Genomic DNA, 12,394 nt, shown 5'->3' with positions numbered 1-12,394 from the left:
GCATTCTCTCTTCAAGAAAAACCTTAATGAGTTGCTAGTATTGATACTAGAAAATGCACACAAGTGAGCGCCCATTATTTGAAGCTACTTCCGAAAAAAGTTAGTACCAATCTACGTTTCTCGATATATTCGACCGATGTTATCAGAACAGTCCACCATGAAATGTTTTGCTAGAGCAAGACTAAAACGATCTTGAAGCGAATGTTCAATCTAACGAACTTTTTTCTGCCTTGTTGCTCGTTTTGATACGTTCATGTTGTAGGAAAAAAAGCGATGGCGACGGGTACCTGTGACCGTTCAGCAGAGAAGAACGGAACAGGAAACAAGAAACTCAAATCGGCCTTTAGAGACAAACCGTAGAAGTAAAGTTTCAAATACCATATAGCTAATGACGTAGTGCATCATTCGGGTGATCGCTGTATGCGAGATGAGGTCTCTTGTGGTTGTTGGACTTTGACCAACCTCATGCCATCCGACTGTACATTCGGGTACATAAACTATGGTAAGTTACGAGTGTGTATCGCAGAATCAAATTCTTTGACAAATGTTGCTGATGACCCGAGTATGTACACGTGGGAATGATAGATCGTTCTACAGGTCTGTCTGTTCCAACTCTCTATGGAAAGGCTAATAAACCCTGAGCTATTTACCAATATTAAAGACGCTCGCATACGACATCGCATTTTCCCAATGACTAAACAATCAGATGTCAGTTGCAAGTTTCCCCCGCATATCAGTGCCGGCTGTTCTCCGCCGGCGCCTTCCTGAAAGAGTATTAACCTCGGTACCCGCAACATGTTGCGGAGGCGGGGACGAGCATCCGCGCGCCGTAAGGATACAGGATCGCAGCGGCGTATTTTATGTCGATCAAGGGCTGCTATGCCACATATAGCGACTCCGCTAAACTATTTTCATACAGTAGCTGTATCAAATAGCCCGGTTGACACTTAGAATACCTACTGTCTGTACGTTATCACGGCGCGTGCGGACGTGCTGCTGCGAAGCATAAATATACTTACATCTGAACACCGCCTCCACTTTCCAGCTCTACAACCATCATTCTACCCGTCTGTAACGGCTACGCGATCAGTTAAGCTCATACTTTAGTTTTCTGTTTAGCAAATTGTTGACGTATCACCGTCGCCATGGTTCGCGAAAAGCAGCCCGTCTACGTCCTCGGCGTGGGCATGACCAAGTTCATCAAGCCTCGCGGCAAGGTGGATTACCCTGAACTTGGCTTCGAAGCTGGCGTAAAAGCTATGCTCGATGCACACATCAACTATGACGATGTTGATCAAGGTGTTGCATGCTACTGCTACGGCGATTCGACATGTGGCCAACGCGTCTTCTATCAGTTTGGCATGACTGGCATTCCTGTATACAATGTCAACAACAACTGCTCTACTGGCTCCACCGGTCTCTACATGGGACGAAACATGATTGCGCATGGAGCTGCAGACTGTGTGCTTGTCGTAGGCTTCGAGAAGATGTTTCCAGGAAGTCTGCAGACTTTCTTCCAGGACCGAGCAAACCCAACAGGTCCGACGGGCCTAATGTTGAAGGAGACGAGGGGTGTCACGAAAGCGCCCAGCGCAGCACAGCTGTTCGGTAACGCTGGTCGGGAACACATGGAGAAGTAAGTTTTTGTGGTTTCAATGAATGATCATTACCGTGTTCTAATGGCATCAATAGATATGGTTCCGAGCTCAGGGACTTTGCAGAGATCGGTCGCATCAACCATGCTCATTCGAAGAACAATCCTTACTCGCAGTTCCAAGATGAATACACACTCGAACAGGTCATGAAGTCCCCCATGATCCACGAACCTCTTACGAAGCTCCAATGCTGCCCGACTTCCGACGGTTCCGCAGCTGCAGTCCTCGTCTCACAAGACTTCCTCGACAAGCGACCTGAGCTCAAGGACCAAGCCATCTTGATCGCCGGACAGCGACTAGCCACTGACACGCCATCGCTATTCAACCGCAGTTCTATCGAGCTCATAGGATACAGCATGAGCGAGCTAGCTGCCAAAGAAGCACTAGCAGAGGCCAATGTCACTCCAGATGAAGTCAAAGTCTGCGAACTCCACGACTGCTTCTCCGCCAACGAAATGGTCACCATCGAGGCCCTCGGTCTCGCACCAAAGGGCAAAGCCCACGAGCTCATCCGTCAGGGCGGCATAACCTACGGAGGCAAAGTCGTCATTAACCCCTCCGGTGGCCTCATCTCCAAGGGCCACCCACTCGGCGCCACAGGTATCGCTCAGTGTGCCGAGCTCGTCTGGCACCTGCGCGGATGGGCCAACAACCGCTCCGTCAAGGACACCAAGGTAGCGCTCCAGCACAACCTGGGTCTCGGTGGCGCAGTCGTATGCACCGTGTACAAGAGGCACGATGGAAGCGCCGCGACCGACAAGTCCGATGATGAGATTTCAAAGATTACCGGCTTGGGATATAACCCTGCGACCGTGGCAAAGGGCTTTACCAAGGAGCAGGTTGATTCGGTGAGGAGTAAGAAGGCGAGGAGTGAGTGGGCGCTACAGGATACTCAGCAAAAAGTCGAGGCTAGGTTCTGAGTAGTAGATTCTTTTTCGGGGTTTGTATTAGATTGAGTTGTTCTAATTGAGGTTTTTTTATATCTATGTACCAACCTTGTTTTATGGTCTACGGATCACGTGTGCAAATCATTCTTACAGCGATGCTAGTGAAATGAGTTTTGGTGAGTGCAAATTGCGTAACAAGGCCAATAGAGACGAGAACGCCTTGATAGTCTAATTCTCGTATTCTACCTTGTTATGCTTTCTATGGAATGCGCAAAAAAAAAGGTTTTGGTGGATGATTGCGAAGGACGACACCATTGCTGTTGCGTAATTGTAGACTTGGGGAAAAAAGTCAACTCCCAACCCATAAACTCCCTGTCCATGATCTTCCAAGCCGGTTATGAGAGACAAGACCTTCCGAAAGCATTAGTTATACTCAAAAACCCATTGCCGTATGTTTATCGGCCTACGCGAAGGAGGATTATCATCTTCCATATCGTTGAAGAGGACTAACACGGGTGACTCCCCATAGACCCAGCGGTAGACTTTAGCAATTTTCTCGCTATTGGGTGCAAAACTATCACTGAAAAGGAGTTTTCTTGCAAACAACGATTTGGTGTTTGGATCCTGAATGTATTGCAGAAAAGCAATGTCAAAGCGCTCGCGAATTCGGTGAAGACCACTGGCTGCGGCGAGGTAAAAGCTTTCTACGGATTGTATAACCTCGCCTTTGCTCCATCCGTAACGGCTTACTCGTTGGTATATTGAGCTATGGATTATGCTGAGAATCGTCCAGACAAGTTGAGAGGTGTCAAGGATTTCTAGGACGGAGTAGTCGATGCCGTCGACAATGTACAGCTTCATTGCTAGGTCTACGGTGAAAGCTAACAGAATGGCGTCGGCGGCTGTGAACTCGCCATGCTCGATCAGAGAAGTCGACCAAAGAAGCGATTTAGAACAGTCCCATGGCAATATGTAGGGGCTCGGTACAGGGAAGATTGCGTTAATGTAGAAGCAGTCTTCGTCGTCATCATCATCGTCGGAGTCGGAATCGGAGTCGGAGTCGGAGTCAGAGTCAGAGTCTGAGTCTGAAAAATGTGAGTCGGTTGTAACATCATCCTCGGAGCTCATCTCTCTGTTTGTTGTGGTGGGCAGGCAAGACCTCAGAAGGCTCACAAGAGCGCTGCTAGATTGCGCCATTGGTAGACGATGGACGAGGTCACTTTGGTCTATATGGCTTCATGTGATGTTCTTTCTTCGATACTGAAGGGGTCATGGAAGGCAACCTCGTATAAATGTAAAAGGGGGAGTGGAATCAGAAGCACAATATAAAAATCACCTATATATACGGATAGACTGCGAACTACGGTTGATATTCGAGGATTGGTTGCGTATGTGATGGGGAACCATGGTTGAGGAAATGGGTGTTGGAGAAGTTGGACCTGCAGTAGGGAGAGCCAGCTGTCCTGTTTGTTCTATAGGATACGACGACTATGCTGTAAGGGTCTGAGACGGCGATGGTATGCTGTACCGATGTTGCACCAGCAACCAGTCTCTTGATGGTGGTGTGGGGAGGGAGGGAGGGAGGGCTGAAGGGAGGCAATGAGCTAGCTGTTTACGTACAGCAGCCGCCTAGCGTGCCAAGACGCTCAACCAGGTGGATGAAATTTGTTGGCGACGCCCTCTTCTCTTCTTCTTCTTCTTCTTTACATATTGTCTACGGTCTCCAATAACCCTAAGGTCCTTCCTCGCAAGAGTGGATTTGCCTTTTCCAGAGCAGACCCAGAAGAAAGCACAGCCGTTCTAATCCTGCAGCTCGTCGTCGTCGACTTTGGTCGGTTTTGGAGCTGCGGGTTCGCTTTAGGCCTACATACATACATACAACACACACACTCTCTCTCTTCAGACGTGGCTGCGCTGATCCGACGGCTCTTCCGGGGGGAGTCATGGCTCTGGCTCCATGACGCCGCCCCTCGCAGCGGCCAAGGTACCTGACATAGTTGCTGCCAGTGGTGCTGTCACAATATGCGGCCTCCCGTCACCGACACCCAGGTTGCGTCCCAATAACTAGGCGTGCCATATGCCCTATGCTGCAGGGAGGCAGCCAACCACTGGCCAACCACTCATGGCCATTGGGGAGCCTGTGCAGCCACCTGTCGTACGGCTCTAGATAGTTGGAGTCAATGGCCACAAATAAAGTTGGTCGACCAGCTGAACGGCCCCCGCATGTCTAGACCGGTGTCACTCCACAACACCATTGGCCACTCCGGGCGCGACAACAATAGAGCAGCTGAACAGCAGCCCAACAGCCACCAATTCAACCTGCTTCTCGTGCTTCTCCGCCCTTTTGCAACGAGTGTGTTTTCGTTGCTTTGGCCATGACATTCATTCAGATTCATGGCACACACGATCAGCAATTGAGCGGGCCACTATTGGCTAGCCCGCTGCGTGTTGTCGTATTGTCCCAGCTAGCTCTGTGTCTTACTTGGTCCGTCGCGTCTCTCGGGTCTAGAGACTGGCCGTATTTTCCGGTGACGCTCTATTGGCGAATGTGTCTCACAGCCCACTTTGTGGCTGGGAACTCGGTCGTTCAGCATAAGTAACTACTGCATAGTCGCATCGGTGATTCGAGGCCCATCACCTCGACAAAATGCGCCTCGGACCAAGACCTGGTTTCCGTCACCTAAGCATTTGTTGCCTGCTCGGAGATTTCCTCTCAGGCCTGTAGACCACTCCCATTCACAGTCATCGTCCTTCGCTTCCTGATACTCCCCACTATACTACTTTAATCGTGCCTGAAGTCAGTCTCCTGTACCTGGGGGGCCCTTACTTGTCCATCGGGAAACGTCATGAATGCACATCATGGCCTACGTACGACTGAGTTCGTTTGTTGTGTCTAGTCTTCTCACCTTGGCCCTATCTCAACAAGATGATCCTATCAAAGACTTTTGCCGTCGATGGGGTCACGCGACGGCGCAGATCGATTCGAAACTCTACATCGATGGCGGCATGATTGCGTCGACGCCATTTCAGTCAAACCATACGAGTATGTAAAATACCCAAATGCAGATGCCACAATCGTATCTGGAAAGCCTAACAATGATCCTCCAGACCCATGGCTTTTATTCAGCGACTTGAACCCATCGACCGTCGGTGCCGAGATGCCGGCACAATACGCAAATCTGTCCAAGCCTGGCAACATACCCAGCGTATCTGGCGGCTATACCTGGGCAGATAACACCAACAAATGCTTCTATCAATTTGGTGGAGAATATCCTGCAGGCGTCAGTCCTACGGATTTCAGTATGTGGACCTATGATGTACCACTCAACCAGTGGAATAGCACCGACACAGTAGGCGACAAAACTATACAAAGAGTATCATTCGGCGCTGGGACACAGGTAGAAGAACGTGGTCTCGGCTTCTACTTTGGCGGCTGGCTGAGCAATCGAACTATGGTAGACTGGAAAGGACCCCCTATGGCTACAAATGGTCTTATTCAGTTTGACATGTCTACTGGCGACTTGAAGAACATATCGGGGCCGGATGACATTGGAAGAGCTGAGGGACAACTGGTATATCTTCCTGTGTCTGACAGCGGCGTGCTAATCTATTTTGGCGGTATCGAGGATACTTATCGTAACGGGAGCTTTGATGCAGTAAGTCTAAACACTACATGCATATGATCAGCATACTAATCTTGTTTCTAGGCGAACATGAGTGTAAATTTTATCCGAATTCTGCCTAGTTTGTAACTAACGCTATCCAGACCATTCACATCTACGATATGGCTTCGTCGAAATGGTATACACAGACAGCCTCAGGCACTGCACCTCCTACGCGCAGGCAATTCTGCGCAGATGTTACCTGGCCAGATGATCAGTCATCTTACAATATGTAAGAGACCTTTTCTTTCTATTGTGTCCATCAACAGTTGGTTATGCGGTTGTGATATTCACTTCTGATGTGGAATCGCTGGCTGTCCGAGATCCATGGCGTCTACGTCATGTGTGTGTATTTCCCTTGAATATCGCTTGGGTTTCTCCAGAAATGCAGGGTCCTGATTGAGGGTCTGTCAGAGCAACATTGGGGTATTCAGGCCGCGCGTACTTTGAGCCGGCAGACCAATCGCATAAGCACATGATGTGAGCAGAGTTGGCTTACTGTGATCAGTTATCTCTACGGCGGTTATGGGTTTGGGGGAACTCCCGCATTTGATGATGTCTACATCCTCTCCCTTCCCTCTTTTACGTGGATAAAGGCGTTTCCCCTTGGCGATAGTGGGTCAAATCCTGTCGTAGTTGGCCATGGAGGTTGTAGTGCCAACGTCATCAACCGCACTCAGATGTTGGTCATAGGTGGTTGGTTTCCCATATACGACAAATGCGATTCGCCAGAAAGTCAAGGGCAGCATAACATGGTTCTTGGATTCAACGGCGAGGGTGCTAAGCTTTGGGACAAGTTTCAGCCAAAGATTGACGACTACGTAGTACCTTCGCCTATTGTGGCAGCCATCGGTGGGGGGTATGTTTTACTCAGCAGCTTGTGAGAGAGATCATGTCTAACAATGGTAACAGGCCAACTGGAGGTGCCACTAAAACTACGCCCGCGACCTGGGGGCATCCTGACTTGGCAACATACTACACTTTGAAGCCTTCATACGCAGCCAGATCAGCTACTCGTCCACTCCCGTCGGCAACAGGATCGCTGTCACCCAACCAGCCCAAAAAGACAAATATCGGTGCTATTGCTGGGGCTGCTGTTGGAGGTGCTGTGGGATTAATTCTCTTATTATGCCTCATCTTGTTTTGCCTACGCAGACACAAGAATGCTTTGAAGGAAAAGAGAAAGAAGGAAGGCGATATCAATAATGCAAATCCGCCAATTCCGCCTGCTGAGTTGGAAACCACGGTTCCACAGGAGATGGCCGCCTCGGAGGCTAGCAAGTACGTATCCATTCACAATCGAGTCGACGCTGCCACCGTTGCCCAACATCAGGAACATGCCCAACAGTACTCACATTCCGCCAGCCACAACTACGGCTCGCCACAGCCCACCCAAGGCCCTCCGTCGTACGGATTTGTGCCGCCTTACACATCACCCACGGAAGCCACTTTCAACCACGTCTCCCCGAGTGTAGGGCGGTCCTTCTCAGACGATGGCATTACACAAAACTCTCCAACGACGGTGTGGGGTACGCCAGTAGACTATCATTCACATGGATCAAATCATGAAGGGCATTATTCGTATCCTACTCCAACCACGCCACGGCAGCCCCCAGGGGATCTTTTTCACCAGCAAGTTCCAATATACTACTCGCAAGTCAATTCCATGGCAACGCGCTCACGGCATTCCCGGAGCAACCTCACCGAAGACGGGGAGGCCTCTGACAGTTCACTAGCAGGTGGTTTGGAGCAGCTCCCCGTCAGCATTGCGAACACGCCTGCTCACTTTTACACACATGCAGGATCATATATTTCGGGAGGCAGGAGTAGCGGTGGGCGGAGTCCGGATGGAAGAAGACCTGTTCAAGGGAGGTTTATGGAAGAAGATCATGTATGAGTAATGCAACTTGAGGGAGGGCCCGGAAACTTGGCCTATTGTGATCCCAAGCTTGCAAACTTGGAGGGTTTTAGTTTCGAGATCATGTCCCATGATGAACTGGCGTTATTTGAGATTGGCGTGCTTCAGTTAAGCACAGGGTATACGTACAATCTTTTCAGAATCTACTATGACATAATTATTAGCGGGTATATGCAATTAGATTTCAATGAAATGAAATTCGGGCCGACTATAATATCTGCACAGATTACAGCTACTTTAGGCTAGCCAAAACTACACACGTACTAGGATGTTGCGATGAGCAAGTGTGGAATGGAATTGGAAATGTTAGACGTGCGCTCTTTAGTGCAATGATTGTCACGTGCTACCGCGCTTACTTCGGTCCCGCTGTCGTTCACACGTTTCCCACTACTTTTGCCAAGCGCAAGGACACATGTCTTTAGCAAACGCAACGCTCTCGACGCCTGTCCTTCCCATGATCGCATTGCGCGCACCATGATCAACCTGCGCTCCATCCTCCTCCTGGTGATATCCTACGTTATCATTCCGCGCCTCACATTTCTCCCGCCCAATGTCCACTCGCTGCTAAGCATCTTCGGGCCCTTTCTCATACCTCTCGTTTTCGACTGGATCAAAGCCGTGCGCACAGCTTCTCCAAGCGTCCCCATACGTCCGACACCACCAAGAGTTCAGTATGCACTCAATTTGCTCTTCTTGAGCGCAGTCATGTGCCTTGGTCTTTCGCTTTCGCGATACGCACCCGAGAATGTCTTCCTCAAGACACAGAGCCACATACGAACGGAGCCAGGCGTGCTATTTATACGGCTGAGGCATCTACGCCCACTGACGGACGAAGATGAAGCCCTCCTGACAAAGTTCAAGTGGGGTATGCGCAACAAGTTGCTCTACCTCGCATATGGTCCAGACACACTGTTGAATTGCGTGTGGTGCACGGTGGCCGACGGGAATGATCAGTTCAACTACTTTCTATACTCTCTGCCGAAGATTGTTACGCCGCACATATTTCAACTAGCTGTGCTCGGTCTCGCTACCTCGTCGCTTGTCGGAGCTGAAGGCTCACGCTTCCGCATCCACGCTACAATTGCAGGAATATTTGTGATGGTGGTAGAAGTCTGGTACATGGGTACCTATGATATCCTGGCCAACAAACGGGCAAAGTATGTCCAGGACCTCGATTCGGCATACTGGCGCGTCCGCTTCCTACGATACATGACATTCGCCCTGGTAGACATAGGCCTGGCGTATGTGCTGTGGGCTACGAGTACCAACCGCTTGTTTGCGAAACCCGTTTCCATTGCCGAGCGCATCGAGGGTACTACCCGGACGGCAGAGGATACTTTTAACAAGATGCGGGCATTGGGGCTGCTCACCAACTCTGTAAACCGCGATCCGGCGCTGAGGGGCGTAAGGGAGGAATACTGGAGGACAGAGGGACAGGTCACGGCAGAAGTGGTGCAGGATGAAGTGGTCACGGAGCAGATCAATGCTGCGATTAGCAGGTTGGATATGAGCTCGCTGGAAGGTCGTGTTGGAGAGGTTGCCGATGGAATACTTGCAGGCATTGACAGTTTGAGGGTAGGGTAAATGCTTTCAGCGAGCTACATGAACCAAGCACACTGATTGCTTGGATGCTGACATGGACTCGTCATCTCATCTCAGGCACTGCATTGTCGGATAGAGATGGATGGAGGAGCTGGCTATATGCGGAATGATGCTGGCCAGGCATGATGTAGGTGGCACTACTGCATCAAAGTGCATAGCGGCTCTCGGAAGATGTCAAACGATCCTGATATGTACCCTGTTGCTTCGCGAAGGTCACTTGAACGATTTATATCCCTGCAACAAAGTTCTCTATCGCTTGAACCGCTGCTTGCCGAAGGGGCATCTTCCGCAACTGCCATGGCAATTTTGTCGCGGCCAGTTGCCAGTACTGTCGGATACGGAACCGTAGACACGTGTATACAAGACGTGCATATATGTATGCACTATATAGTCCTTCTCCGAACATGGAGCCGAGTCCGATGTCGCATTGCTTGAGGCTTGGGATGAGTCTTCGTCAATCGGAAGTCTGACCGGATACTAGCGGCAGGTACGGGAGCGGTGGGCCTGGCCTGGATACCACAGGCTCGGCACACGCCCTACCAACAACACCGCATCTAAAATAGTCAGGTACGCTAGCAGACACCGCACCGGCTTCTGGAAGACGCGTATGCCGGCACCGTGCGGGAATCAATGACACGGATGTATTGCAGCAATGGCAAATTCAAGACGAGACGATGCTCAATGGCAACGGCAAAGAGGCGGCAGCTAGCAAAAAAAAGTTTGTTATCAAGTTGGGGCTCCGCCGGAAGTGGAACCTTATATCATGGCCATGGCATTCGTATGTAAGAAAAAGGACACTAGACCGCCGCGGTAGTCGGTGCACGGCTGGGCGGACATCACGTCGATGGATCCTACAGGTAGGTGGGTTTGGTCCCGTCCGTGTGATAGGGAGGTGTGACTCTTGGTCGAAATTTTTCGTTCCTTTGGTATAAGAGGCTGGCTTGGGTACCTTGTTTTCCTTTCTTTGTACTTGACTAACCCTTCACCCCCTCCTTCACCCTCTCTATCACTGATTGTGGTTCCGCTGCTTCGTCGGCCATTGTCACTCCAACTCTTGTCGAGTCACAATCTAACTGCAATTAAAAACAAAAACAAAGCAGAACAGTAACCATGGCACCCATCGCCGTCACGCCCCCAAACCAAAACGAGAACGTCACCGACCTCACACAAGAGGGAATCAAGTCGGCGCTTCTCAAGAACGCCCCGGGACAAATCAACTCGTCATCTCTCACAAACTCCATCACTGCCACACCACCAAATGAGCCAGCGTCCAAGACTCAGGATGTAGTAGAAGCACCTCTGGCGGAGCTCGATGCTTCCAAGATGACCTGCACATACACCAACACTCCCCGCTCAGTCCCCGCTGTAGGATCGGCAGAGATGGCCAGCCAAAAGGTGTGCACCGACCACATGGTACAAGCCAAATGGACTGTCGAGTCTGGCTGGGAAGCACCCACCCTCCAACCCTATGGCCCACTATCCCTCGCACCCACCGCCTCATGCCTGCACTACGCAACCGAATGCTTCGAAGGCATGAAGCTCTACCGCGGCCACGACGGCAAACTCCGTCTGTTCCGCCCAGACCTAAACTGCCGCCGCATGCTCATGTCGACCAACCGTATTGCGCTGCCTGCATTTGACCCGCAGGAGCTCCTCAAGCTCATTGTCAAGCTCTGCGCTACAGACGGCAAGCGCTGGCTCCCCAAGGACCGCCCGGGCCAATTCTTATACATCCGCCCCACGATGATCGCTTCGGACCCCGCGCTCGGCGTCGAACGCCCCAAGGAAGCCTTGCTCTTTATCATCCTGTGCTGCTTTGCCCCCATGGGCGACATGAGCGGCGGCATCAAACTCCTCGCCTCCCAGGACGACATGTGCCGTGCATGGCCCGGCGGCTTCGGATACGCCAAAGTAGGAGCAAACTACGGTCCTTCGCTCGTTGCACAGGGCGAGGCTCGCAAGCGCGGTTACCACCAGATTCTGTGGCTGTTCGGTGAAGACTGCACCATTACCGAGGCGGGTGCTAGCAACTTTTTCGTCGTGTGGCGGACGAAAGAGGGCAAGTTGCAGCTTGTTACTGCAGACCTGAACGAGAGGATTGTCCTGGACGGTGTGACGAGGCGGTCCATCTTGGAGCTTGCCCGCGCGAAACTCGTCTCTGATGCCCCACAGGATTTCGAGACTCTTGAGGTCGTCGAGCGCAAGTTCAACATCTTTGAGATTGAGGAGGCCGCAAAGGAAGGCCGTCTTGTCGAGGCCTTCGCAGCGGGTACTGCCTGGTTTGTTGCGCCCATCAGCCAGATTCACTTCCGCGGCAAGGACATGGATGTACCCATGGCCAAGGGCAATTCTGGCGCCTACGCCGAGTTTTTCAAGTCCTCGCTCAAGGGCATCATGTGGGGCTGTGATGGTTTGGAAAGCCACGAGTGGGGCCGTGTCATTGATGAAGAGTAGCATGTTTTTTCTTCTCTTTCTCTTTTTTTCGGGCAAGAAGATGGGAGATGGAGATGAAAAAAGACGTTTGGCATTATCATGTGCATACAAGCGAGGCGTTCATGTTAAAGTCTGGGGCGGAGGTTCAATTTGTGTCAAGGCATTTTTTTTCCCTTTTTTTCTTCTTCTTCTTATTTCATATTAACGGTTCAAAAAGCGATGGAGCGACGAGAGTAC

At 50.9% G+C, this 12,394-nt stretch overlaps 5 protein-coding genes across 5 annotated transcripts; 4 read left to right on the top strand and 1 right to left on the bottom strand.

The window, feature by feature from the left end:
* Nucleotides 1-1,145: 1,145 nt before the first annotated feature.
* On the top strand, nt 1,146-2,575 carry COCCADRAFT_4180 (uncharacterized protein; the record flags this gene model as incomplete). Its single annotated transcript, XM_007713036.1, has 2 exons — nt 1,146-1,636; nt 1,693-2,575. 2 exons carry the CDS (start codon nt 1,146-1,148, stop codon nt 2,573-2,575), a joined length of 1,374 nt encoding a protein of 457 aa, XP_007711226.1.
* A 390-nt stretch (nt 2,576-2,965) lies between these two features.
* COCCADRAFT_4179 (uncharacterized protein) lies at nt 2,966-3,670 on the bottom strand (the record flags this gene model as incomplete). Its single annotated transcript, XM_007713035.1, has 1 exon — nt 2,966-3,670. One exon carries the CDS (start codon nt 3,668-3,670, stop codon nt 2,966-2,968), a length of 705 nt encoding a protein of 234 aa, XP_007711225.1.
* A 1,731-nt stretch (nt 3,671-5,401) lies between these two features.
* On the top strand, nt 5,402-8,101 carry COCCADRAFT_4178 (uncharacterized protein; the record flags this gene model as incomplete). Its single annotated transcript, XM_007713034.1, has 6 exons — nt 5,402-5,585; nt 5,651-6,198; nt 6,250-6,261; nt 6,309-6,436; nt 6,713-7,063; nt 7,117-8,101. 6 exons carry the CDS (start codon nt 5,402-5,404, stop codon nt 8,099-8,101), a joined length of 2,208 nt encoding a protein of 735 aa, XP_007711224.1.
* Nucleotides 8,102-8,596: 495 nt separating this feature from the next.
* On the top strand, nt 8,597-9,706 carry COCCADRAFT_4177 (uncharacterized protein; the record flags this gene model as incomplete). The annotated part of the gene is made up of 1 exon (XM_007713033.1): nt 8,597-9,706. The coding sequence occupies one exon, from the start codon at nt 8,597-8,599 to the stop codon at nt 9,704-9,706; it is 1,110 nt and encodes a 369-aa protein (XP_007711223.1).
* Nucleotides 9,707-10,834: 1,128 nt separating this feature from the next.
* COCCADRAFT_93397 (uncharacterized protein) lies at nt 10,835-12,178 on the top strand (the record flags this gene model as incomplete). Its single annotated transcript, XM_007713067.1, has 1 exon — nt 10,835-12,178. The coding sequence occupies one exon, from the start codon at nt 10,835-10,837 to the stop codon at nt 12,176-12,178; it is 1,344 nt and encodes a 447-aa protein (XP_007711257.1).
* Between the last annotated feature and the right edge of the window lie 216 nt (nt 12,179-12,394).

This window comes from Bipolaris zeicola, assembly GCF_000523435.1.
Source record: "Bipolaris zeicola 26-R-13 unplaced genomic scaffold scaffold_54, whole genome shotgun sequence".
Taxonomy (NCBI): Eukaryota; Fungi; Ascomycota; class Dothideomycetes; order Pleosporales; family Pleosporaceae; genus Bipolaris; species Bipolaris zeicola.
The sequence above is the reverse complement of the archived record's forward strand: the minus strand, read 5'-3'. Positions and strand labels throughout refer to the sequence as shown.